Source organism: Condylura cristata, unplaced genomic scaffold, assembly GCF_000260355.1.
Source record: "Condylura cristata isolate star-nosed mole 26May11 unplaced genomic scaffold, ConCri1.0 scaffold00006, whole genome shotgun sequence".
Lineage (NCBI taxonomy): Eukaryota > Metazoa > Chordata > Mammalia > Eulipotyphla > Talpidae > Condylura > Condylura cristata.
Window position 1 is genome coordinate 29,857,529 of NW_004567107.1, and position 27,768 is coordinate 29,885,296.

Below are 27,768 nucleotides of genomic sequence, written 5' to 3' on the forward strand. Positions count from 1 at the left end.
ATACAGCAAAGTGGGGACTTAGAAGATAGGCACCCGAGATTTCGTGGTGGGGGCAGTTCCTTGGGTATCCTTCCCGCCAAACGTAGGCGGCCGATCTTCTACCAAAGTGGTTTGAAACTGACTAGTAAAACCCAAAATTTACCATCTTGGGTGCGGAGGTAGTCTAGTCTTGGGAAGTTGTTACCTAAGCCAGGCAAACGATGTCCATGTATGCATTTCCCACCAAGTGCACAGAGCACTCTTCCTGCAGCTGCGAAAAGGCAGCTCAAAGAAAAACAAACCTCTGAGAAAATTTTGAATGTAACCTTACTTTCAAAAGAGTAGCTAGCATCCAACAAGGGGCCACAAAGAAAGACGCGTTTGGCTCCAACTGCCAAAAAGTCTCCCCTTCCCTCCTTCATCCCTTTAAGAAAGTACGCGTTAGTCTAGGAGTTACTTTCATTGAGATTGGAGGAGTTTCATTAAATTAAAGGGAAAAGTGAACAAGTGGCCGGGATTTCTACAAACTCGAGTTCGTCGCTTCCGCCGCTGCAAGCTAGCCGATTCCTCCCGCTGGCGCGCTCCCGCGCGCGTACTCGCCGGCCCCACGTTACTTTGATTGACAGCCCGGCCCCGCTGCTCTCCTTCCCACCGACCTTCCCAGCCACAGTGCCAATCTCCGCGTCTCGCCGCTGCCCATTGGTTGGTTTCGGCGTCCCGGGGCTGCTCCTGGAACGGTTCCTCCCCGAGCCCGCGAGGACGCGGCTGGCGAAGGAGGGGGAAGGAGGGAAGGAGGGGAGACAGGGGAGATGGCGGAGATGGAAGCGAGAGAGGTGGGAGGCGACCGAGGAGGGGAGGGGCAACCCGTCCTGTATCGCGCGGCCATTGGTCCCGGGGAGGCGTGGCGTCAGAGCCCCACGTTGGGCGTGGCGTCCGCGATTGGCTGCCGCCAGCCTCCTCTCTGCCCCTCCCTCCCGCCAGGCCCGCGTCCCCCGCCGGTTCCGCACTCGCGCCCTCCGCCCGCGCGGGGCTGGGCGGGGCCGGCGCTGGTGAGCTCCGGAGTGTGAAACCGCGTGTTAATGTAACCGGCGCGAGAGGCGCGGGCGGCGGCGGCGGCGGCGGCGGCGGCTGTAGGAGCAGCGGCGGCAGCGGCGGGTACCCAGAGTCCCTGTCTTCTAGGCTGCCGACTGCACCACCCCCACCCTCACCCGGCCGGGCGGGACCGGCGTCCCCTGTGCGAACCTCCGTCGGCGCGCAGCGACGCCCCCGGACTGGTCCGCGGAGTTTGCCCGCGGAGGCGGGAGGCCGATCGGCGCAGTGGAGTCCTTCTCCAGCATCTCGTGGATGTCGTCTCCGGGGTCGTGACAGAACTTTGCTGCGGGCTGGAGCGCCCTTTGCAGAGCGGTAGACGGAGGGGAGGAAAGCAAGAGGAGCGCGGAAGGGGCTTGGAGGAAGGGTCCGGAGCTGCCGGACCGGTTGTGCGGGGCGAGTGCGCGCGGGGCTGGTCTCCCGGGGCTCGTCTCCCGGATGCGCCCCGGGCTCGCGGAGCAGCGAGCGGCGGTGGGGCTGCCCTCCGCGGAGTAGTCCAGTGCAGCTCGGAGGGTTTGTGCAACCGCGGAGAACACCGAGTGCCTGTCGCCCGGGGCGTGCCGAGCCGCCTCCCGGCGCGCCCTCCGCACTTTTCCTCGCCTCGTCGTCATCCCGCGCTCCAGTCTGGATTGACGCTGCGCAGCGCCCGGCACTGAGCTTTCAGCGAGGCCGGGACCTCGCACCTCGCCACCTCCAGGCGCCAGCGATTTGTCGACGGAAGGCTCAGCCCCGACCCTGGGGGGGTCGACCCCGAACGTCGCCAGTTTGTTAGTGTGGGTTTAGGTGGGGGCGTCGCGCCACCTGCCCCTCGCCCGCCTGGGGCGCCGCGGGGAAATCCCGGCGAGGAGGCGGACCGGGAGAAGAGCGGAGGAAAGCAGCCCGCCTGGATTTGTTTGCCCTGGACGGGTGCCGCGCACGCGGATCTCCACGGGGAGCGCGGCCGGAATCACCGCGCCCCCACCTCCCCTCCCGGGAGGCCGAGACCCTCGGATAGGAGTGCAGCCCCCGAGCCCTGTTTGTGGACGCCGGCGACGCCGCGCAGTTTCTGGGTGCAGCCGGGCCCAGGGTGCCCGTAATGTGGCCCTGATCGCGGGAGCCCGCACCGGCGGGACCAGGAGCCACCCGGCGCCCAGTGGCCGGTGCGCCTTGCCCAGCGCGCCTGCGTGCGTGGCCAGCGCGCCCCCAGTGCTCTGGTCTTTTGCTTGGCATCCCGGCTTAATTTTTCTCGGCGGGATTAAAGTTGGAAATTGAGCGGAGAATTGAGTTCCCCGGGAACAGAGCCGCGGCCGCCGCCAGAGCGATGTTCCCGCAGAGTCGGCACCCGGTGAGTAGCGACTGGATGGTGGTGGTGATGGTGGTGGTGGTGAGGAGGAGGAGGAGGACGAGGAGGAGGATGCGCTCTTCCCGGCCCTAAGGAGACGGGAGCCTCTAAGCTCGGGCGAACCTTGGTCTCCGAGGATGCTGGGCGGGGGAGAGCCCTGCCCCCTGCCCCTCCTCCCCTCCGTGGGGGGTGGGCTGGAACTCTCAATTTTCCCCTTGTCTCCTGGCCGCCTCCTGTTTGACGTCTAGACTGGACGGACGGGGGCGCCTGGGGAGGTTGGGGTTTCTCTCCTGCAGCCACATCCTCCCCCTTTCCTGAGGCTGGCGGCCCCCCCCCTTTGTTTCTAGTCTGGCCTATTTACATGTCAATGCGACCCCCGTTCCGGCGCCTGGCGGTGGCCACGGCGACTCTGGGAACTGGGAGTGTTAGCGAATTGTTTTTCCTACGTGGTCCCGGGGTTATTATCATCCCAGTGGGGGAAGGGGGTAACGACGGAGATGTTGGTCTGGCGTGGTTCTCCCGGTCACGGGAAGTCCCCACTGGTCTAGCTGGGTGTCCCTGGCACACTTGCCACGACTCAACCTGGAGGCAGAGGTTTTGAACCTCTTTAGAAGCTGGAGGCCGGGGAGGGTTCACTTTACCCCTTCTCGAAGTGAAGTATAAACTCAACCTTGGCTGCTGGGCTCTCCACCTCTTCTAACTTTTGTTTTTTGTTTTTGCCCCACCCACTTCGTACTCGTTATTCCGCCTTATCCATCCTCCCGCATCCCGGTCCCTCGGCCTTTCTCTCTGGTCGCCCCCAGACGCCGCACCAGGCTGCAGGCCAACCCTTCAAGTTTACTATCCCGGAGTCCCTGGACCGGATTAAAGAGGAATTCCAGTTCCTGCAGGCGCAGTATCACAGGTGCGTGACCAGTGGTCGGTGTCCCTGGCATCCCCATGCCCCTTGTCACCCAGCCCGGTGGTGACGGCTGTACTTAGTAGTAGCGTCCAGGCGGTGGCGTGTGGAGTCACAGTTAAGACCTGTCATTCACCGTACCCCCTTTCCTGGCTCTTCTCGGGCTGCCTCTTCTCTTGTCTCCTCCTCCTCCCATTGTTTCCCTTTTGCCCGGTTGCTGCTGTTACAGGGAGTCTCTTCATGTATTTGATTGATGCATGGGAACCGTCAATATTTGCACTTTATTTATTTTGCAACAGGCTGAGTTGAAACCTTAAGTCCATCGATGCCCCCCCCTCCCCCAGAATGGCTTCTGGGGGGCAAAGCCAGTGATGAAATAGCTCTTTGCCATTCTAGACTTGGGTTGTCTGAGGCAAAGTCCATTATGGAAGGCTAGAAGCTTTTAGCTGTGCCAGTGGTTGGTGGTTAAGGGGGAGTGGGGGTGGGTAGTGCATATGGGAGAGCTTTGGTCATTCTGGGATAATTTGGGTAGCCGGGGGATTATGTCTCATCCATCTCAGCCTCAGTTTCTTCATCTAATAGACTTGCTTCATAAGATTTATAAGTGAAAAATATGTGTAAAGCACCTGCCATAATGGATTTGCCTTGAAGTCAGGTGACTAGAGCTAAAGAATAACAGAAATCTGGTAGTTTTTCTCTTTGTCATGCTTAGGAAAAAACACAGTTGTTTGGGTGTGAATTACTGACCTTTTGTCTACTTGAAGATAAAAATCTCTAGAACTTGAAGCATACCTGCCCACACTGTGTTTACTAAGCAGACAGGACTTCAACCCACTTTATTGCAGTAGCTACTTGACATATTTTGGCAGGGATTTAAAAACCAAAGTTTTTAAAAGGGACCAACAATTGTAGAAGTAACTTTATAGGTACATTTTTCAAAACTAGAAACTGTTTGAGTTGGCAAAGGTGGCACAGCCTATGCCTTAGGCTGAAGATTGTGCAAGGGCCAGATTTTGGTGGAGTTCAGGGACACAAACTTGGTTGCAGGGAAGTGGGAGTGAACAAGAGAAATCAGTCTTTTGATAGATCAGAGGTTTCCACGTATTTTTCCTTCATGGCATCTGAGCAGGTAGACATCAGGAAGGGTAGGCATAGTAGCTGAATGGATTCTTGGTACTGGCTTTCTTTTCCCCTACGAAAGACAAGGACATCTTTTGGGTCCTTATCTAGACAGTATGTGGCTTTTCTAAATTGGTCTGTTTTTCCTTGAAGTGCAAATATGTGAGGCAGATGTTAAAACAAGTGACATAATGTTTACATTAAGCTGCCTGTTTTGTTTTTCTAGCCTTAAATTGGAATGTGAGAAACTGGCAAGTGAAAAGACAGAAATGCAGAGGCACTATGTGATGGTAGGTATCATATCAAAGTTGAGACTTTTTCCCTTTTCATATATTAGCAGATATGTGTATTTAGCATTATGTAAGATGAATTAATGAAATGCTTGATTTTTTTTTTCAGTATTATGAAATGTCATATGGATTAAACATAGAAATGCATAAACAGGTAAGCTTCAGTTAAATCTCAAGGTGTGAAATGAGAAGTCAGTCCTGCTTTATGATAATGACTTTGTTCTCAGTAGTGGGGGGGTTAGTATGCCATTTTTCTGCATTGGTTTCCCTTCCAGGGAATTGATGGCAGCAGGGATTGTTTAAATGACTAGAGGAGAGGTACTGTGGAAATGCCAACTAGCCAGTTGACAGACAGGAATCGAGACCCTGAGTTGACTTTTCCTCTTGGGTAGATTTATTCCCCACTTGAAAGATCTGGGGATCCTGCAGAGCTCTGTAGTTCAAAATAGCTATGCTTTTGTGTTGGTTTGGAAAAAAGTGTGGAACTGTGGGAGAAAGAAGAATATTGAGGAGTTTCTTTAATAAGGTTAAGCAAGGTATATGACTAACTGTGGAGTTTTCTTTGTGCCTTGGGACTCCATAAAGCCACACTCAGGATTAGTGGCTTATTAGCCAACATCTTTTTAAAAAAATTTCAGTTGATACAGGTTTGCAAGTGAAAAACATCTTTTTATGGCCAGCATATGTTGGGAGTTGCTTCAGTCCTAGTAGTTTTAAAAGCATGAAAAGATTAGTAACTGGAAAAGCTCTTGCTATGACTATGAGTTTGCAAGTTCCCATAAAATTCACACTTATGGCTACTATAATGGTGTATAAAAAGAGTATTGAGCTGGAACAAGGCACTAAGGACCTCATAAGAGAAGAAAAGCTAAATGATTGCTCAGCCCAGAGGACCCTCGATTGAGTAGTCATTGTCTGCCAAAGAAAGCATTAATGGCAGGGTGTAAGTATTCTGGAGATATGCTGACATTCACTTTTTCATCAAGACGCTGGTACAATAAGTCTTTTAGAAATCGATTGCCTCTTAAAAAATTATCATCAGATGAAGTTGCACAGTTGGACACATTTCAAAGTGCAACAATACAATTCTTACTTGATGTATATGTGCTATTTCATCTCAAACTCTTGTTTCATTAAATTAAAGAGCATGGCTGACCGGCTGGGGCACAGTGGAGAAATTGATTAGTTCAGCCTTCAGATCTTCCTTATATTCAAAGACTTTTCATTAGCAAGTGTGTTTCAGAGTTGAATTCTGCTTTTGTAACTCTTCAGTCTTTGATTTTTAATTCATCATAGATTTCATAATGTTAAGTTGTCATCGTGTACACTAGATCTGTTCTTAGATATGTGTTTGGAAGGATAGTTAAGTTCAAGGCCTTTCGTTAATATAATTGGACCTTTAGAAAAGCTGATTTTTTAATTCTGATTTGCAAAGTTGGTATTCTGATTTACATGGGGTTTGTATCTTTGTTTTTATGTGTTTAGATGACTGTTGCCTGATTGAGGCAATTGCAGCTTAGTCATTGGACTAAAAGACCTCGGTCATTTAAATGACTTATGCAAGTTGGTCTAGAAGTTCTAATCTGCCACCATTTTTATAGTCATTCTCACACCACAGTTTTTGCTATCAAATGTTCTGGCAGAAGAAGAGGAGACTTGAGTTTTCTCTTTGACTTGTAAACACTAAGGATTTAGTAACTTCCCCTCGTCTTTTACAAGGGAATGCCTCCTGTGTTATGTTGTATGCTGGTGTTGAATTTACTGGGGAACTAAAGAAGGCATATCATTCTTCTGGGGTCCTTTTAAGATAAGTGGCAGGAAGGAGGAAGACGGGGCAGAAAAAGCCAGGAGGTCTCATGGTGGGAAAATAGTCTTATAATGAATTTCTGTGCTCCGTCAGCATTTGTGGGTGTACACTGTCCATCTGTGGGTCTATATGCATTAATAAAATGCTGTGTATAATTGGCTCAATAATATGAAAAAGGTGAAAAGCCGAGAGATGTCATGTTCTTCATAGTAGGGTATTTAAGATCCCTGAGATTTAGTTTATATTGTAAGTGCTGACAGCCCCTTAACTAGAGTGGTGTGCAAAGCAGTGCTATAATTCAGGAGAAAGTGGCCTTACATTTGAAAAACATCCTTTTGAATGTCACACATTAATAATAAGTTCTGAGGAGGCATTTGGTGCAGCTAGTAATCATAATTCTTATTAAAACTGGTGACGTCTGGCCCCCAGGGTGTAGCCAGGCTCAAATTGATGCTTTTTGCCGCCTGATCACCAGCGTGGCCTAAGTGCTCATTATATTGTAGAGAGGGCCTTCGGAGCTCTCATTAGATTTGACAGGAATTCTCTCTAGGGGGAAACTGGGCATTAGCAAGACTCCTGACAGGCTGAAATTAGTCCTTCTTTATGGCTTATAACCAAATGCTAGGAAGGCATCATCAGGGGACACAAAAAAATTGTCATTTCTGACAACATCTTTGTTACTGAAAAAATGCAGTGATGGGGAAACTTTCCTCAGAGAGGGCTCTGATGTTAAATTTGTCTCCAGTGTGATGACCGACTCTCCCTTTCCACCTTTCAATAGGTTTGTTGAAGGAATGGGTTTTAGAGATTTCACTGTCAAATCTCACCACTGACTTTTCTGTCTGGAAGTGCATCCAAATCAAGAATGGTGTAATTGTGGTTTCCTTTCTTGGTTTGGTGCCTGCAGTTGGCATTTGTGTTGTGTCGTGCTTCCGATAAACCTCCCCCTACTCTCCCTGTTTCCATTTGTGCCGGGTTACTAAAAAGCCCATGGAATAGGGAATGTAATGGATTCTTCTATCTTTAATTGTAGCATTAAGACTTTTATTTCCTTTGAGTCTGTCTTAGATCTCTGCTTCTCCCATCTCTCTCCTGGTACAAGGTAAGCTCTATCTCTATACAGAGAGGTGGAGACTTCTCATTTTGATACCTCCTAAGTGTTAGGATGCATTAAAAAAGCAGGTGGTTGTGAGTATGCTTGTTGGAAGAGCTGTACCTAGTGTGTTTGACAGTGTGTTCTTTATACGTTATTTTTTCTCCTGTTTTGTGGATTGGTATTCCCTCACTTCTTATTTTTGGGGTCAAGATGCACTGTAAATGCATGCAAAAGCCGTACTTAGCCCACTTGTGCAACTTTTCAGCACTCTCATGAACCAGACCATGCATTGTCATTTGTGGTTTGAATTTGTACAGCATTTAACAGTTTTCAAAGGTGATTTGCCTCACCCTGTGAAATGGATTGGGGAGGTGTTTTGCTCTGCCAGCAGCTGTGGGCTAGAGCTGTGGATGCATATTCAGAGTCTGGGACTTGTCAGAGCTCAAATTCCTTCCCTTCACTCCCCTCCCCCAATACAGTGCTTTTTCCTTGTGCCCAGCCTGCTGCCATTGAGACAATGAAGGCAGAGATTGAATCACATTGGGCCTCTGTGTAGTGACCCAAGTCATCTTATGGTGCTGTCTTTATGTTTCACCTGTTTTGCTCTCCGTGTGGGCCACTTCACAATATATAAGACATGTTGGGGCTAGAAGCTAATAAGAGTTAGGAAAATCAGCATACTGACTGCTCTGTGGAGGCCATGAGTAGAAAGAAAGTTGTAGTTGAGCAGTAGTGTTGGTAGGTTAAAAGATATCAAAGATCTGAAGAAAACTGTTGTCAGGACAAGGGGTTGAAGCCCAGAGATGCATTGAGCTTGATTAGTCATGTTTCTCTCTGCCTATGTGCTTCTGAAGAGCAAGAGAATGAGCACTTGAGTTGGAGGATTTAAAATATAAATTACAGAACAGCTTTGGAAGAAAAGCAATGCATTCTGCAACCCTGGTCCTTGATGGGTAAAGAGAGAAGAGTGAAACCAGAGAAAAGCTTAACATTTCCAGGCTCCTCACAATGTTTCAATCTTGTGGGGGGAAATTCCTTTCACCATTTTGATGTATACTTCATTATTTGAAAGATTTATTTTTATTTATGTATATAAGAACTGGGGTATAAGCCAGAGGTGTGGGGGAGTGGGTTGGTGGTGAGAAGATTCTCCAGAGACAGAGTGGGGAGCAGAACAGGTAGACCCACTGAAATACACTGCTGAAGGGAGCAGCGGGTGAGACAGGCGAGTTCTGTGCCATGTGGGTTGGTTCTCTGGGCCTGGTTCGAACTCAGGCCACAGCAGTGGCTTACAATAGCTTGATAACACTGAGCCTTTAACCCCTGCTCCACCAGGGAGGCCCTTGAGGTGCTTTAAAGTTTACATTAACATAGAAGTTCTCCAAACGTATTTAGCTAGAACTGTTAGGGATTCATCTGTGAGTCGATTGCTTAGATCAGACTATTCATATTTGTCTGCAGGTTTCATCTTATTTTTTACCTATGTTTTGTCTACAGTTCTCACCTTGACTTTTTTTCTAAGTCCAAATATCAGAATGGGAAATGACTAGCTGGATTAGTCAAGCTACAATAACTTTGTAAAACAAAGAGGGTAGCTGTCATCAAGATTGGAGTGGTCCCCAACTTTAGTGCCATTAGCCAGGCCTGTGCTGTACAAGTGAAAGTTAAGAGATAAACTCCCTGTGTGTTTAGTGTCTACATTCCCCCGTGCAGGATGAGCCTTGTTACCCGCCCCCCACCCCCACCTGACCCCTTTATCAGTAGAGCTAGTTAATGTGTGTTTCTCTTTAGGGCCTGGACTAGGGTGAGGTCAGTGAGGCATTTGCCATAGGCACAGAATTTGAAGGAATGTCCAAAAACAACCCTCAAGATAAAATAATTTTTTAAAAAAGATTTATTTATTTATGCATACATAACTGGGGCACAGGCCAGAAGAGGTGCAGGGGCGATGAGAGTATTCACCAAAGACAGTAGGGAGCAGAACAGGCATATTGACAAGGTATACTGCTGAGGGGAGCAGTGGGCGGGTCAGGTGAGGTCTGCTGTGCCATCTGGGTCAGCTCCGGGGTGGGGATGGAACTCGTGTTGCAGTGGTTTTGGACAGTTTCATAATGCGGTGCTTTAACCTGTTGCACCACCAGGGAGAGCCCTAAAAGAATATTTTTAAAATTCAAAATTAATGCCAAAAATCTCTAAGGAGGAACAAAATAGCAAGTTTTATATAAAGATAGGCCCGACAGGGTCAGAATTAGGGTGATGCAAGGGAGACTAAGTCAGGTGAGAGCAGAGTCACCCTTGCTTCTCTAGACAGAGAACTTCCCCTGGGAGCTGCTGGTATCTGGGGATTTCTCTTGGTGTAGATGTACAGTTGTTCGAGATGCTTAACTGGGGGAGCTGTAGCTGTGGTTGAGTCCCTAACAGGTTATCTGGGCTGTGGTTTTCCTCTCTGTAGGAAGATAACCTTGGCAGGTTCTAAAGTCTCAGTCATTTTCAAGAGGGTAATTGTCTTTCTACACTGACCGCATGTGCCTGCGCAACCCTGTACCTTGTACATGTCAGTTTAGGAGTTTTGCCAGAGGATTTAAGCTGTTCTTCCAAGTAATGTTTCTTAACAAATCAGGAAATCCATTCCTTTAGCAAAACTTCAAATAAGTCATCTTGTGTAGTTGTTGAAGTAAAAGTATGGCTACTGCCTCATGGAACCACTTTAGGGTTCTTTAGACCTCATTCTTTGCTTCGTTCTTTGCTTTTACGGTCTCTAGATATGAGTAAAACTGGAGAAGAGGAATAACCGACTTTTAAGGTTTTGGTTGAATCAGTTGCCAATCCCCTTTGTACTTGTTATTTACTGTGGCTTTATATTTTTTAAAATTTTAAGTGCTCAGAACTGGTATCTTTAATATGGGATATTTGTCATAACAGTTTTTTTTTTAAAGATTTATTTATTTGTGCATACAGAACTGGGGTACAGGCCAGAGGCTCGGGGACGATGAGAGGCTTCACCAGAGACAGAGCGGGGAGCAGAACAGGCAGATCAACGAAGTACACTGCTGAGGGGAGCAGCCGGCGGGTCAGGAGAGGTCTGCCACGCCATGTGGTCTCCTCCGGGGCAGGCGGGAATCGAACTCATGCGGAAGCGGCTTTAGATTCTCAGTGCTGTGCTTTAACCCGCTGCGCCACCAGGGAGGGCCTGTCATAACAGTTTTTAATTAAATTTTAGACAGCTGTTGGTTGGTTGACAAGATTAAAGCATTTACTGAGTCTTCAAAATAGGTCCATTAATGGGATAGTTAAGTACTGTATGGTTAAAAATGCGATTGGCTTCACAAATATCGCTTGGTGTTTTAAATATCGCTTGTGAGTTTATGTAGGTGTAGGTGTGGCTGTGGGTACTTGGGTGGTAGAGATTTTCTGATTTTCTTCTAAGGCACAGTTTAATCTGAGGAGTGAAAAAATTTGTATTGATATTTTAACAAAAACTGAGAACTCATTTATTGTGTGTGACTTGTAAGGTTTAAGAAAAATGTTTCTAAAGTTGTTTGCAAAGCAGTGACTTTGCAGAATTGTTTGTAGACCACCCAGTCATTCTAACACTATGTGAAACTCCCAAGTAATGTCGGTACAAAGCTTTATCAGATAACCTTTGATTTTGTACAGCTCTGTATTTTGTTATTCTACATTTCAGTTTTTACAAAGTTTAGTTATGTTACTGGATTTGAAGTAACATAAAATTTACACCTTACTCCCATATTTTCTTATTAGGCATAACAAACACAATTCTAAAATATTTTTGTAGTGTTTATTTACTAGTCTTGTTAAAAAAATAATTAATTTATTGAGCTGACATTGGTTTACAATAGTGTATATGATTCAGAGGAATAGGGCCACACCTCCTCAAGTGTCCATTACAATACACCCACACCCACCCCACCCACCCCAGAGCACCTACATTTGGTCTTTCCTTGGCCACCAAATATGTTAGCAGGGAAAGGCTAGGGTAAAAGTCACTTGGGTATAAGGAAGGAAAGGTTATTTTGAGTACAAAAACATTTGTGGGGGGTGGTGGGGAATTAAGAGAGTTTTGTTTGTCGAACTAATTTTTTTTAATCTTCCAAATAGAGAAAAAACAGTAAGTGGTTGGTGTATACCCCGTTTTCTGCTGGGAATGGGAAGAGTTGGATGTTTGGCTTTTCCCCAAGGCATTATTGAGTTGATTAGGGTGGTGGGATCATTTAAGAATGTAAGGTGCCTTTGAACTTGATGTCCAGTCATATGCATATTGTTAAACTGCTGAAATACATGGAAGTTGGAGACTGAACTTTCTGTTAATGTCTTTACTGAGCTCACTAGTCTGTCAATGGTATTTTGTACAGCCTGTCAGTAGTCAGTTTGAAAACATATCTCCAGAGTTGTTATTTACAAGTTTGTAAGTTATGCCACCAGCATATTATGCAGTTTTACAGTAGAGGGAAATTTTAAGTGTTGGAGTGAAAATAAAAGCTGTCAGATTCTTAGGACACCTCATTGACCTCTCCTGTGTAGCCCCAAGGTTCTGCCTGTTGTACTTTCAGATGGTCTGTAGTCCTGGAAAGCAGCATTGTTAAAATAGTGAATGCAAAGCATCTTCACGGGCTGCCATCTTTTGGCCTCCACTATGTGTCTGGTAACTGCGTCTCCTTCCTCTTTGCCTGTCTCTTGCGCCCTCTGTGTCTGCCCTATTTATTGTCCCATCCAGTCTTACTTGGCCGCTTTCTTCCTCTTTTCTCCAGGCCCTCTCATCCAGCCATATTGATCTCTCCTTCATGGCTAACTTTGTTTTGTGTTTTCCCCTTTATAAGAAGTCCAGGCTTTTTTGTCCAAGTTCACGTGGCCTTCTTCAATACCCTTCAAGGTCCAGTTCAAGTAGCAGCACTGCGTGTGGTTTGAAGGCCTTCCGTGACTGCCCTTGTAAGAGATTGTCAGGTCACTTTTGCTCTGTTTTCTGTTCTTACTGCTTTTCACATGCCTCTTTTATTACCCCAGCTCGGTTTCAGTCTCCTTGAAGCTTGAATTTACCAGTGAATTCTACAGAGTTAGGCTCTTGTTAAGTATAAGTAGGGTGGCTAATATGCCCTTTATGTAGTATCCTCTTGGAAGTTGTAACTGTTCTGGGTCCTGAGCCCATTTGAAAATCAGGTGGAAGGTACTTGGTAAAAAATAGTTGTACTACATATTTTTATGTACATGGAACCTACATTAACAATCTGAATCAAAAGTACCTGTGGGGGTCCTTCTGCTAAAACACAAAATGAAACCTGTACACTTCACTGGAGTTTTATGGACAAACTGCAGCTGAGTTCTGACAAATCTCATCTAACTACTTCTGCTTAGCTTTTCTTTTGGAAAAGTGACTTCTAGTCAGAATATCTATTAAGTTTTCTTAATAAGGATTTTAATGACGGTGATACATTTGGGTTTATACTAAAAAAAGAGAGAAGACAAGTAGCGTGTCACAGAGGCCTGGCTTCAGTTGAATTGAGGGTGCACACACTTCTCTGGCCTGGAGCTGCTGCCTCCTCTGAGGACAGCCACAGCCACTCACGGCCCTGTGAAGTTCCATTAGTCGCTTCTTACAAGGTATTAAACTTGACCTAGTCACCAGGTTTCTTAATAATTGTACTCATTGATTATTTACTGATAGTCCTTTTAGAAAAGATTTTTTTTTTTTTTTTGCATGGAAGAACAGGGGTGTAGGCCAGAGGTGTGGGTGGTGGGCGGATTCACTAGAGACAGAGTGAGGAGCAGGACTGGTGAAACTATCAAAATACACTGCTAAGGAGAGCAGCAGGGAGATAGGAGAGGTCTGCTGTGCCATGGGAGTCACCTCACTGGCCAGGGGTCGAACGCAGACCACAGCAGTGATAATGCTGAGACTTAACCATTAGGCCACTAGGGAGGCCCTGTTTACTACTGATAGTCTTTACAGCCCCTTTATCTTTTGGACATGTCATTATGAAGACTCCAAGTAAATAGAAAGGTAGAACATTGATGTTATACCCACCTGTACCATACAAGGAGTCTATAAATTAACATTCTGTAATATCTGCCTGTCATATATCTTAAAGAGAGCTTTTGCCCCGCTGCAGATAAATACTTCGGAAAAACTTGGCAGTTTTGTTACAGGGCCAGGCCTTTATTTAGACTGATATGTGAAGCAAGGATTTTCTACAAGTATGTTTTTAAGAATTCCATCTTAGTATGTGTTGATAGTAATTTTTCCTCCACGGGTAGTGGTTGATCCTTAAATAGGAGTTCATAGCATTTTATTTAGAGAAATTGTAGGTTTGTGTCGTTTTTATTTTATATTTGTCCTTAATTCTTGGTTTCCCAGAATATAGATATCTATATTTTGATTGGCTTGTAGCCTCCTTTTTACCTACTGATACAAAATTTTAAACCATTTCCTTCCTAGGCCTGCCCTTTGTTAAGTGGCATGGTTGTGTGCGTGACCCACCTTGATAGATTTAAGGTTTCTTTTTCAGGTGCCACCTGAGTGAAAGCCAGTTTGCAATTTAAAGAAGAGCGGACTTCCCTCCCCAGCTCTTCTGCCTTTCAGCCCTTATTATAATATGTCTTTAAGATACGGATCATTATACTTCCTGGGGCAAATAGCTTTACTCTTGGTAGGTAGGTACCAGGAAATAATTGTGTAAAGTGGACCCAAACTTTGAATTGTTTCTATGTATGGATTTTGTCCCAGAGAAGAATTTTAAGTTCTTCTGGCCTTGGGTACTGCTAGGGTGTGAAGTACTAGTAGGATGCAGCTGCCTTGATTTGTGTCTCTTTGGGGACCTCTGCATACGGAAGGAGACTTCTCAAGGCCTGGGACCCGCAGCAGCAACACAGTCTTTGTCCCCCGTCCTCACCCTGTTGATGCCTTGAGCAAACAGCCGGTCAGAGCCTCTTACAAGTAAGGTGACCAGCCAGCGTATTGACACGCACAGACACAATAGAAAACTGCATTAGGAGGCGAGCTATTGGGATTTGCAGTAAATATATTACAGAACACAAGTGACTTGCCGATACTGCTTGTTTAGCAGTTTGCAAGGGCAATGGCAGTATGGATTTTTGAATTAGAAGGGAAGGGCTGTTCTTTCTCTGTGCGGGAACATCTAGTTGATGGCTGGGGAGAAAATTGATTTAGAGAACAAAATGCAGCTGCCTTTATTTGTGCCATTTGAAAGGCTTCTATGGATTAGTGAGTGAAAATAAAAAAGGTTGCTCTCGGTTTGGGAAAGGGGTTCTGAACATTGATCTGCATCTTGGTCTGGTGTGTTGACCAGAAGGGACAGGATGGTTCACCACACTGGAGCGGCCTTGAATCCTGCAGTTACCGGGGCCCACTCAGTTCTCAGTTGTCTTTTGCGGCTCTTGGGCATTCAGCAGTCATCTTCTTGGGTTTATTATTGTAGCAGAAGCTCCTGCCAGGCTTTACAGTAAGTCAGAGTCTGGTCCATTGCACTCCCACATGCCCAGGAATTGTGCTGCCGGAGTTCTCCCAAGCCCCTTTATGTGGATCTTACTTGTTCCACCTTCCAAAAGACAACTGGGCCAGAAGGGCCGGGGATTTCACCAGGATGCTGTGCGCAGGAGCAGGGACTTCGGTGCGTGGCATTTGGGCACTGTGACGCATGACAGTTCTTAAATTCCATTACTGATCTGTTTCAAACTGTTGGAATTGTTGGAGTTCTCGACGACGCACCCATCTTTCCAAGCCCAGCTTCCTTCCTCACTTATCTGGATGGTTCACATTTCATTATTTTTCTTCAAGACAGTCTTTTATTTGCATCTTTCTGAGATCAGAAGCATTTATTTTTAGGCTCAAAAGGGAATTTGTGTGTGTGTGTGTGTGTGTGTGTGTGGTAAATAAAGCCTCTATTGGTAACCCCTCTGTTGTCTGCGGCATTCAGAGGAATTAAAATGCCTTATGTAGGCCAATCAGCAAAATGTGTCCTTGGAAGGCCAGAGCCTTAAGTATTAAGTAGTTAATACAACTATCAGTGAGAATAAAGTTGTGTTGAATTTTTTCATGTAATGGGATGGGTGAACAACAGAGAAGATTTGGTTCATTTTGTTGAAGTGAGTCTTTTCAGAAAAGAGGAGGGAAAGGTGTGTTTTCCATTTTTCTTCTTTGACATAATGTGGAAACTCTGAATTAGAAGTGGGAATTTGCCATCCTGACATAGGGGGTGATGGTGCAGAATGACACGCTGGTGTTGTTACTTGGTTGGAGAAAGAAAAGCTTCTCTGAGACTTAAATATACACATCTCGATCAGGTGTATATATATGTAAGTTCTGGTCAGAGTGCTGTGCAAAAGTTTAAATAGAATAATTGTTTTGTTATACTTCTCTTGGACACCATGGGCTTGGGAGTTTTGTAACCATCACATTCACAGCTCCTGCTTATGTTCAGATACCTGGGGATGCCCAAAATAAAAACCCAAAACCGTGTACAAGGGAGAATAGAAGGGCTACTGGGATTAGATAGAGCATAGTGTAGACCAATCTTGCCCACTACCTGCTCTCACAATTGCTTATTGAAACCACCGCTGCCTGCTAACATGGGTATGTGGAGAAACTCCATGTTGCTGAGTTTCTGTTTTGCTTGAGAAGTGACCCTGATGTCCTGAGTATTTGGGGAAGTATGAGGTTCTTGACAACCCCATGGTTGCCAGTTGGCCTGGGTTCTGTGCCTTTTCCATTTGTAAGCCGGCTGGCTCTCACGCAGGCCCCGGGCCATGAGCTCCTGCAGAGTCAATCTCCTTGCACAGCTACCAAGAAGATTGGAATCCGACCACTGAAATGTATCCAACTTCTGTACTTTCTAGCTAACCAAAGGCTAAAATCACACCACTGACTCAGAGGGGAACTACTGACTTGAGTTTTACAAGAAATCTTGATTATATCACTGACTACTCTGGATGCCATGATATTTATGAATTAACTGAAGCAGAGGGGGATATCAGATTTTGACCATACGTGTATGTAATGGGCAATGATTTTAGAGCTGGTTGTTCAATCTATATTCATTTGTTTATATTTTTTGACTAACTTGTTAAGTGGCTTTCCCACTTAAAGAGCTCCAGAGTAACCAGAGTCAGCTGTAACCTTGTACAGTAGCCGTTTTGGCCCTTATTTGGCCACAAGGTCAAATGCTCCAAAAAGAGCAATGCTTCTTAACTCATTTTTCCCTCCATGAGTTGGTAGAATTTTTCATCAGTCTCGGGGTCTCTCAGTACTAAAATGACTCCAGGTTTATATGAATGACTTGCATATCATTTGTTCCTTCTGAAATGAAAGCAGTCTAAGAGGGAAGGGGCTTCTGAGTGGACTTCGCACTGTCAGGATGTTGGAATTGGCACCATTTATGGTTCAGAGGACCAGGGTCTACAGTTTGTCGCGTCCTGGTTAATGTGGCTGTGGAGAGGAGATGAGTGTGGCTACTCTTCCAAGTCTATTACTCAGGAGGACTGTGAATTTGATTGGCTGTTACAATTCTAGCAGGATCATTAGATTTGAGAGCAATAGAAAGATAAGATATCCAATTACCCAAATGATTTGCAGGGTTAGCCAACGTTGTCATGGAGACACGAGTTGGAACAAATTAAATTTTAAGCAATAAAATAATCTTAAAGCCCGTCTGGGAACAAGAAAATTTGGCAGTTGCACTTACCTGAATTGAATCTGAGCTTGACACGATGTTGTTTGACATTGATAGACTGGGGTGGGGGCTAAACTTATATATGGTGCAACGTTACCTTAAAGTTGCTGTACTCAACCAGTAAAAGGGGGAATTAATATAAAGTCAGGGATATTAACATGTATTCCATGGCTTAAATGATAATTAGGTTCTGGGTTCCCAGGAATAGTTTGTATTTAAGGATTGAAATGCCTTAATAATGGTTAAGCAGCATTAATTGGCCACTTGAAAAAAAGATTTCTTTCTCAGCAGCATGCAGTTTTTGGAACTGCTATCCCCTTTGTGTGTGTGTTAGCAGGCGTAATAGAAATTGTGTGGATATCTTTTGAGGGGGGTGGAGGTGTAGTGTGCATATATTTGCATGTACAAATGAGGCGATTTTGGCACATGCCTCTGCACTGCAGATGATTCCTCGTGTCAGAATTTTTACTTTGCAGTCCTGCTTGCAGACTGGAAAATTGCATTGCAAACTTTAGCTGATGACCTAAAACCTGAGTAAGTGTCAGTCTGGGGCTTAGAAGGTTCTTTCCCCTTATTAACGTATTGTTTAACTGGCTCCTGGCTTTTGCCGTGGATTTGAAAACAGCCGAGTGGGCCAGGAGGAGGGAGGGCTCTTTATCCACATGTCTATTAGACAGATGGAGATGAAAATTGGTCTGAGGTCAAGCCATTTGCAGCGTCCTCACAGCCTTCGATTTTCCTCTCATCCTCACCACAGATCATCTCAAATGATTCAGTAATGACCAAAAGTGCAACATTGACCTTTATTCCCTAGTGGATTACTGTGTTTCACAGTCCAAATGGCAGGAAGTCTATTCTGTTCTTCCAGGAGGAGCTCAGCATTATTGAGCCAGCCCAGCCCTGTGGGAACCATGCATGAGTGCAGACCAGTGTAACACAATACAGGGGTTAAATTTGGTTTCTGGTGCTCTGGGAAACGAGAATTGACATGTCCTGAGCCCACATAATTAATGGAAGAATATCTAGGATGTTTTTTTAAAAACACACAAGCACATAAATTGATTTGTCTCCTTGCAAAATAACTGGTGATTTAGGAGTGATAACTTCTGGTGGCTCCAGGTTTATAAATGATTTCCATTTCCAGACCCTCAGTTGTTTTTTCCCTTAATGTTTCCCCCACTATATCTTAGACAATTTACTCTAACACTGGATTATGTAAAAATTTTAAATTGGCATGACAGGCAGAAGGAGACTCATAAGGGGACTTGGGTTTTTTCCTTGACATACCTTTAATTACATATATTTTAATTCACATACCCTGAATAAGTGATCACGTATGGGCACACTCTTTCAAGCTCTTATCAGTAGCTTGATTGTTAATTTGGAGGAGTGGTGCTTTTTTTTTTTTTCTTTTAAAAGTATCCTGTCACTGCTTTGTTTCAAGGTTTATTTATTTATGCATGCAGAACAGGGTATAGGCTAGAGGTGCCAGGGTGGTGAGAGGATTCCCCAGAGACAGCAGGGGAAGCAGAACAGGCTGATTGACGAAGTACACTGCTGAGGGGAGCAGAGGGCAGGTCAGGAGAGGTCTGCCACGCCATGTGGGTCAGTTCCCTGGCCTGGAAACAAACTTGTGCTGAAGTGGCTTTAGCTTTGTAGTGCTGTCCTTTAACCCACTGCACCACCAGGAAGGGCCCTATTTTTCGTGCCCTTAGAGTTCTCTGTAGACTGTAGATGCAGTGATCGTGGATTTTTTTCTACGTACTTGGTTTGCCTCCACCTTCATAGCTGAGTTAATAGTCTGTAACTCTTTAATATACCAGTAAAGTCTCTCATCTGGAGCCTTGTACTTAGCATCTTCTAAATACCTTTAAAAGCTTTTCCAAAGGTTCTGCTTTGAAGGTTTTTGCTAGTATCCCAGATTCCTTTCAATAATGATCTAAAATACTTTTGGAGAAAATAAATTTTTTTTTGGCTCTGCTTTTGACTTCATTGTGCAAAAGTTCTTTTTCTGTCTCAGTGGCTCCCAACCTTTGATGCCTCCTGGCACTTGCTGGAATCAGCAATGCACTGTTCCCAAGGCTGAGGCAGATTTCATTGCCAGTGGGCAATAAAACTCCTGCCCTTAAAAATCTGGAGGGTAAATTGTATAATGTAGCTTCACGGGTTTCTAGACACTGGAGGCTGATTGAAAAGAGAATCCCAGATTCCAACCCAGAGGGTGGGACCCTAATCTTCCCTTGCAAAAGGGCCACCGATCCAGTAGCTCAGCTTGGGGAGAGCCCAGGCTTAATGGAGGGGCTTCCTGATTCAGGCTGAGTCTGTGATTTTCATGAATTTGGGGGGAGAGAGCTTAGTAGCTTGTACATCTATGTAATTTGTGGCCACCCTACTACCACACCACATGACGTCAAGTTTCTCCTTGTGGAGAAGCTTTTCTCCCTGAGGAGCTGCTCTGGAAGAGGGGGTGGGGACTGTAATTTGTGTGTGTGTGGGGGGGGGAGAGGGGACATTCAGCTGTAGTTGAATTAAAGTTGGAGAGCCCCTAGAACATGGTCACGTCACATCAGGCAGGAAATTCCTCTCCCTCCTGCTGTTTTGGTGAAGATTCCAACCTGCTAGGGAAACTGCCATACCAAATGGCTTATCCAGTGATGAAGACATGGGAAGGGGTGGAGGGAATGCTAAAGTTACACATCAGCATTGCCCTGGGTGGTTGTGGTGATGGAAGGTGCAGATACTGTTTAGAGAACCCAGGGCCAGCCAAAAACTGGTTACACTGCCCGAAAAGGTAGTGGTAATTAGAAATAAATGTTTTAAGTGTTACTGCGAGGAAAATAATTTTATAAATCTTGAGAAAACCTTTTCGTGACCCAGTTTTCAGAGGTAACTTGAATTTTGCATGTTCTTGTGCTGCTTGGCCTTTTCAAAGAAGGCATATTTTACTTTTGGAATTGTACATTTAGCCTTCACGCTGTGGCATTGTAGTTGACTTCCACTGATCGCGCTATCGTATGATACTATCTAATTTCTCACGAGCGGCCTAATGGCTCAGACCTGTGAAGAAGGTGCAAGGTGTCGGTTGGCTGGGGTGTGTTCCCAGAGATGCTTGCTTTCTAAGCTCTCTCTATGTAAGGACAGTGGCTGATGGCCTAGTGGTGGTCTGTGATCCACCCCACTGAGCTTGTGGAAAGCCTCCAGTAACCTAGCAGAGTGCCTTTTCCTTTGAGGTCACCGCAAGTCTTTTCCATTATGGACAATTCAGCACCATTTCACGTGCACAGTACTTTCTGAACTCCTAAAAAGGGTCTCTGAATAATGGAAATGTGTGATGTAGGCACTGAAACAGCTGCGATGCTTTGTCAAGGAAGCATCTTTACCAAAATGACAAATGAAAGCCCAAATGCTCTGCTTGGCAACAGTTGGGTCAAAACATTTAAGTCATTAATTAGAAGGAACTGAAGGGGGAAAATTTACACAAATACACAGCGCTTCAGACTCAACTTCATCTTGGAAAATGCAACTGAGTTCTTAAAAAAAAAAAAAATGAGGGCGTCCCTCAAGTGGGGCCTGCCAAGCTTGTCATTTGCAAATAAATCAAAAGACCATCATTGCAGGAACAGAACCAATGAATAGAGTTGCTTTGTCATTCTTTGATGGGCCCCACACTCAAGCCTGCTATTAAAAATGAATGGATTCAAGAGGCTCTGCATTAAGAATATAAACAATTAAGGGCACTTGAGTAGCTCTGCTGAGAGCTGCCATGAAGATACAGAGCTTTCTCCCGAGATGCAGGCCCCTGCAATCTGCCTGGTGAGAAGCTGGAGAATGGGAGCAATTAGTGTTGCTCTCTCCACCCTGCCAGCCTTCAGCAGGTTCTCCCCCCACCCCACCACTTCTTTCTTTCTACCTCTCCTAGTTTTCAAAGGGCTGTGTGTATGAAGATGAGCAGTGAAAGGAGAGTGAGCCCAGTTGGAAAGAGCTCAGGCTTAGAATGCTGTTGGAGTTGCCAAATGAGGGAAAGATAGGACATAAAAGTTACTATCTGCCAGTAATTGGTGATTTCTGTTCTGATTAACTGAGCCACTAAAGAGTTTCTGTCTTCTGGTATTCCTTGTTTTGTTTTAATCATAGGGCTTAGAAGGGGCGAGATCATACTGCCATGCGTGGAATCATTTAATGTATATTGCTTGAGGTTTCCCACAACAGGCAAATGTGTTCCTCCATCACGGGTTTGTCTGTGCTTTGGTCTTGATCGGGAAGAAATGTGTGTGAGGTAACCATGGGGCTGTGGCATGTCTTTGGAGAGAGGCAGGTCTCCCCTTGCTGGCCGCTTGTTTCTGAGCCCCGGGCAAGTTAACCTTTCAGTCGTTTCTCACTGGAGACCTGGTGTTGACGAGATTGACAGTAGGCAGAAGAAGACTTGATAGGCGCTCAGCTCAAGTGTTAATCAGGGGCTGAAATCTCAGTGTGGCCCCTGGTCCACAGCTGCAGACCACCTGTTACCACTGTAGTGACTTCGGCCCCATATTTTTTGAATTAGGGCCCCATTCTGAGAGTGGAATCCAGTCATTTTATGTTTGAACAAGCCTTTCCAGTGACCCCAGTGCACTCTTTAAGTTGGAGACCCACTGGTGACAGCATCACCTATTAAAAAAGAGTCTCAACTTAAAAGATGCCCCAAACCCTTTTCATTTGTATTTCTCCACACATGGTGAGTCATTTTATCCACATCATAGTTTAAGCAGAGAGCCGCTCACATGTGTGAGAATTCAAAAGAAAACGACCTTTTCATGCGTGTATTGGTGAAACCAGGTGCTCTGATGGACGATGGTCGGTAACAGATGTTCTAAAAGTCTCTAGACTAAAGGTATCCTCCCTACCCCATATGGGGAAGGGGAAGTATCAGGAGTTTATTTGCTGTGTGTGTGTCTCTATCACTCTGGGTCATGGTTTTGATTCACACACCTTGGATTTCCCTAGGTTTAGCAGATCCTTAGGAAATGGAGATGTCGTGGTGGGTGTGTTTTTGGATTTTGCTCTTGCCGATGGGTCGGGTTCTCTGCTGCGAGGGCCAGTGCACTGATTCTGTGTGCCTGTGAAGGAGAGTGGACTAAAGGTGCAGTGTACCTGTGACTTGCTTATTTAAGGTTTGCAATTTATAACCAGTCTTCTTGAAACAGCTCCTCTGCTGGACAGAGCACTTGGGCCAGAGCACTGGTCCTGGGGCCCTGTTGCTGACAGACTGCGGCTGCAGTTGTTGGCCAAGGGATAAAATAGCCCTAAACTTGGGGCAGTGCTGTTTGGGCTGTTTTACAGCTTTGCAAAACTTGACTGAGTTATCAGCTTTGTTTCTGGCCTGTCCCAGTTTCCTACTTCCTGGAGAAAGGATTAAGCAGAGAATGTGGCTTCTCATCTTGCTTTATGACCCAGAGGATATCTGAGCCTGCCAGAGCTGTGACTTGGTGCTGCTGCCCATGAGATACAGTGGGCCTAACCATGCTTCTCCTTTCCCACTCTAACACCGCTTTGTGGTGCTGCATTCAGAGTGGCAGTCATAAGGCCACTGGAGGGGAAGTCACTGATGAACCCGACTGCCCTAGCATTTTACCACAGTTTTTATTTCGATTTATAGTTTTGGCCACGTGCATGTTTTTACAAAACACGGGCACAGTAACACCCTATTTTGTTCTTCCCTTCTGCTTCATCTAGTAAATGTGTTGGCCACTTAAGCATCATTATCATAAATATGACTTTAATGGTTACTGGCCATGTCTTTGGGTTGGCATGGTGTATTTTACCTCTCGTTTGGTATTGCAGCTGGTTTATCAAGGAGGGCAAATGTTTAGTTTTAGTCCCCCACCCCCCCGAAATTCTGCAGATGATTGTAATGTGTTGATCTGCTGTTCCATCCTTACCTGGCTTTTTCTCTTTCACTTTGAGACTAGTGCTGCAGTGAACAACTTCATGCGTGGGATGCTTTTCATTTGAACTGTTTCCTTAGGATAAATTCTAGCTGTGGGAAACCTTACCAAGGGTTTGAATAATTCCATACTCGAAAACACATTACCCAGTTACTTTCCAAGACGATTGTATCAGTTTACCCTGTCAACAATAATGTATGATTATTCCAGTTAAGTTTTTTCTTTTTTGTAAAATAGCTGATACAGAATGACCCACCTTACAACAAAATTTGTGTTTTGTTTGGTAGCTGGTGGGGTTGCACAGTTTTTTATATGTATTTAAGATTGACATTCCACAGATTCAGAAACGTCAAAAGGGATTTAGAGATATTTATCTTCTTGTGAGCACTTTGTTTTCGTGTTCTTTGCTGTTTATCTGTTGCCAGTGTTCTTCCCAAACAGTCCCCCTTTTTTTTTTTTACTTTTGGGTTTCTGCTTTGTTCAAGGAAACCAGATCAGTTTGCCAGACCTCAGTATAAGCAGTAAATTTTTTTTTTTTTAATGATCCATCAATTTGCAATTTAATGGTGGTAGAGTTTCCTCTCCCTAAACTGACTTTGGGCAAGATGCCATTGAAGTGCTCTGAGACACATGACAATTACTCTTAAGTAGACCTCGCCCTGTTTGAGCTTCAAACAGCATCATTATATCTTACTGTGTGTGTTGTGGAGAAGTGGGCAGACACTGGGGAAGAGGCTCTTCAATCTTATAATTAATCAAGGTGTAACGAGTATGAAAATGTGTAGAGCTGAGCTTTTAGGAATCATAAAATCCTAAAACTCTTAAGTTTGGGCATGTCTTTAAGTTTATGAGTCCTGCAGAATACACCAGGGTTTGATTTATTACTGGCCTTTGAAGTAATCTGACCATACTTGACTCAGTTGACTATACATGTACTTGAGTTTTATCACTACTAAGGTGTGATTTCTTATTCTAACTAGCTTTATAATCTCAACAGCACTATAATGATTTGTCTGGTTGCATCTTGGTCATTAGATTTAGGGTACATAAGGATTAGGGAATCATTTAATAAGACTCTTATTTTCTTGCTTTCCATTTTATGTTGATAGGAAGCTGTACAGAGGCTTTATGTACTTTTAAATGCACAGGCTTAGTTTACCATTTAACAGTAACCTATGGAAGACCTTACAGGTGCTCTGGGAGGCCTAGAGGAGAGTTTGTTGGTGTCCTGGGGAAAGACAGCTTCTCAGTGGATTTGAAGTAAGCCCTGAAGGTTCGGGACCAGAGTATAGCACTTGGTAATAACAGCTGTCATTTCCATATTAGCTTACTTGCCTGTGGTAAAGAATGAAGCAAAATGGTGATAAGAGGCCTGGGGTGGGAGTGGGGTGGGGTGTGGGGGGGTGGCACCTTTAAAGTGACTGAACTGAGGACACCTAGTTAGTTCTAGTTTGTTGAGACAGTTTTTGGATGATAAGAGCTGAATGTTATCAGTTAGGAGGTTAAAAGGGTTCTGGTAATTGGGACTCCTGACTCCCAGTGGGTAGTTGCTGTCTATGAAGTGGCCTGATACTGGCAGCTGGCTAAGTTTCTGGGCACTCAGGTTTTCCCCTGCACATCTGATTTGATGGTAATGTTTGAACACTGACTTAATGTTTCCTTGTATTGGGGTTTCTAGTGTCCAAAATACAGGCACAAAGAAAGTTTATTTATAAATGTTATGACTTAGCAGAGCTGATTGTCTTCGGCTTTGGGCAGGAAAATGATCTCTAAATGGGAAGTACAATTAGCCTCCAGTTTTTTCAAAGTAGTTGTCTAGCCTTTGGCAGAGGTAGAGGGAACTCTGAAAAGGTTACAGAACTTTCCTAATAAACCTGCTTATTAAGCAGGGTCAAATACCCAGTTTAACCTGCTACAAACTCTGTGATCAGAAATAGAAGTATGGATGGAAACACTACAACTTGATAGCTTGTGCTACATTCAGAGCTGTGCCGCAGCACCCTTGTGTTGAAGCAAGAATAATACTAAAGAATTCTCAGCACTTTTATGCTGCCATCCAGTCTGTTTTAAAGGAAAGGAGAAACATGTGTTAGACTTCTTGGCATGATAGGGATGTTTCAGAACTCCCAAGCACACTGTCAGGAAAACACCTCTCATCTCTATGCCTCCAGGAGGTGTAGGTCCTCTTGTTACCCTGCGTGTTGCTTGTTGGAATGTTAACAGCTTTAAATGGAATGGAGTGACTTGTCGCAGAAGGCAGGTCCTCCAATAATGTCGTTTCCTTCCACGGAGCTCAGGATGGTTTTCTTCACCAACGTTGTAGTGAAAGGCAGTTAGATGAAATAGCATTATTTGGGAGATGCTGGGGCAACATGGAGAATTTGAAGGAGCTCACTTTTGTCAGGATGCTTTGAGATAGGCCTTAGAGACTTGGTAGAAGGAGGAGGAGAAGAACTTCCCCTTTGCTCTTCCGTTTTTCCCTCCAGACCATTTATTTAGAATTCCCAGGACAAATGGGGCGATTTTTGATGTTTAATCACCAGTTTGAGTTTTGATCTTTAATTTTCTTCCTCCTGTTCCGTGTTCGTCTTTCTTACCCTAACCCAATTTATATTGTCTTAATCAACATTACTTTCTGAATTTTGGTTTTGATGGTCTTGACATCATTAAAGGCTTGTGTTCTGTTCAGAACTACTGGTCTTAGTAGTTGTCTGACCATGTTTGAGTCTACCTTGAAGATACTATGTAATAATAATAACACATGTAATTATTATTAGTTTAAAAATGATCTTCTTGAACCGAGATAAATCCCATCTGGGTCAAGTAATGAAGTATGAAAGTATGGCCATAGCAGCAATAAAAGGACATTAAGAATGGCTTCTGTCATCTTGTGTTGTAATCCTGACCCAGGAACATAGGGTTTGGCATATCAAAAATTAAAGTGAATCTGCACAAAAAAATCCATGGTAAGCAAGGTTGAGCTGGAAAAACTGCAGAAAACACTCGATAGTTGTTACATGGAAAGAAAAACCAAAAAAAGAAAGAAATACTGATGGAAAGTGGAGTATAAAAAAGTATACCAGTAAGTATATGAAAGGATGTTTAATTTCAGGATGAACCCAGATGATATAATTAAAAATGAGATCATTTTTTAATTGTTTGGATAAAAGTTGTTTATTAAAGACCAGCGAAACCCTGTATGTACCTGGCTTAGGAGTGCCCGATCACTGGCAGTCTGCAAACTGACAAGCTACTCTGGGCATTTCTCAGCACATTGCAGTTTAAAATATGCACACTCTTCAACCCAGCAATTTTACTTCTAGGGATTCCTCCTAGAGGCTTCCTCGACAGTTTATAATTGTGGAAAATTAGATGAAGCTCGAATCTCCACTGATAGCAGGAGCGCTTAAATACCAGTGCCCTTGTGTGGTATGTTTATGGTGTTCTTAGTCATATCTGTATTTATTGAGTGGGAGATTGTCCATGCCACATTTTTTAAATCACAGATTACAGAGAACTAATACATAAAAGGGACCCCCTTGTAGTAAAATGCGTATCGCTTCCCTCTGGGTTTCTGCACATGTGTAATGGGAGCCTGGAATGGGGCTTTCCACAGCCTCCCAAGGGTTACCATGCTATCCCAGGTGACAGACTTGCTATTTTCACTTTAGTATTTCTATATATACATGTGTATGTGTGCTCAAATTGAGCTATATTTTTAAAAACACATTATCTTTAAAATAGGAAACCTAAAGTGTTAATTTGGGGAAGGAGGAGGTCCAGAATGCTGCTGGAATGTTTGGGAGGGAGGAAGCAGGGAGCAAGCACCTGTTGAGCCCACAGAAGAATCCCTATTCCTTCACCTGTACCCAGCTAGATAATGCAGAACCCTGTTGCAAAGGAAATGGAGAAGCTTGCCCATGCTTTCGAGGAGAGCCTTGACATTGAGCTAGCTTGAGAGGGTGACTGATCAAATGAACTGGGTGGGGCTGGCCCAATTCTGTTTCTGCACCTGGTACAGCTGCATCTTTTTTGCATGATGTTTGCTTCACTGGTTAAAGCAAGGTCATGAGGTTGTTCTCTGTACCAGTAACTTCCCCTTCCAGTATGTTCTTGTTCTTCTAAGAATTGGTCTGTAACCCTATCTCAATGGTGGTCAGGGAGAATTGAGTTGGATTGGCTGAATTGTAGCCCTATAAAATGCAGTTGCTCAGTGTACTGGAATCATCCTATAGAACAAAAAGCAGTTCTTTTTTAAAAATGTATTTGCTTATACAATTTTTGAGGTTTCTTCTTTATTTTACTTTATCCAGAATCTGTTTCTCAAGTCCATGAACTGTGTACTTCATAAATTTTTCTTATGATCCCTTTCATTGCCTAACTTAGTAAACAGTCGGCATTATTAAGCATGGGCAGAAAATGATGAAATAAAAGTCAGCGCTGGGACTCTTCTTAGGGGATTTTTTTTTTTAAGCAGAACTGGTTCTTTTTTTAAAGCAGACACAGCTGCTTTGCATTGCCAGAGGCTCTCGGAGGTGGCGGGG

General features: G+C 44.7%; 1 protein-coding gene across 4 annotated transcripts in view; it reads left to right on the plus strand.

The window, feature by feature from the left end:
• Positions 1-1,924: 1,924 nt before the first annotated feature.
• The window catches only part of TLE1 (transducin-like enhancer of split 1 (E(sp1) homolog, Drosophila)), an 82,419-nt gene continuing 56,575 nt past the window's right edge, over positions 1,925-27,768 (plus strand). For 3 of the 4 annotated variants that reach the window (XM_012721430.1, XM_012721431.1, XM_012721432.1), the window contains exons 1-4: positions 2,316-2,392; positions 3,193-3,293; positions 4,633-4,696; positions 4,806-4,850. In XM_012721430.1, coding sequence (XP_012576884.1) covers positions 2,369-2,392; positions 3,193-3,293; positions 4,633-4,696; positions 4,806-4,850 — 234 coding nt within the window. In that variant the 5' untranslated portion in view covers positions 2,316-2,368. Of the gene's footprint in view, positions 2,393-3,192; positions 3,294-4,632; positions 4,697-4,805; positions 4,851-27,768 lie in introns of all 4 variants that reach the window. The other variant, XM_004677544.1, reaches the window with a different exon arrangement.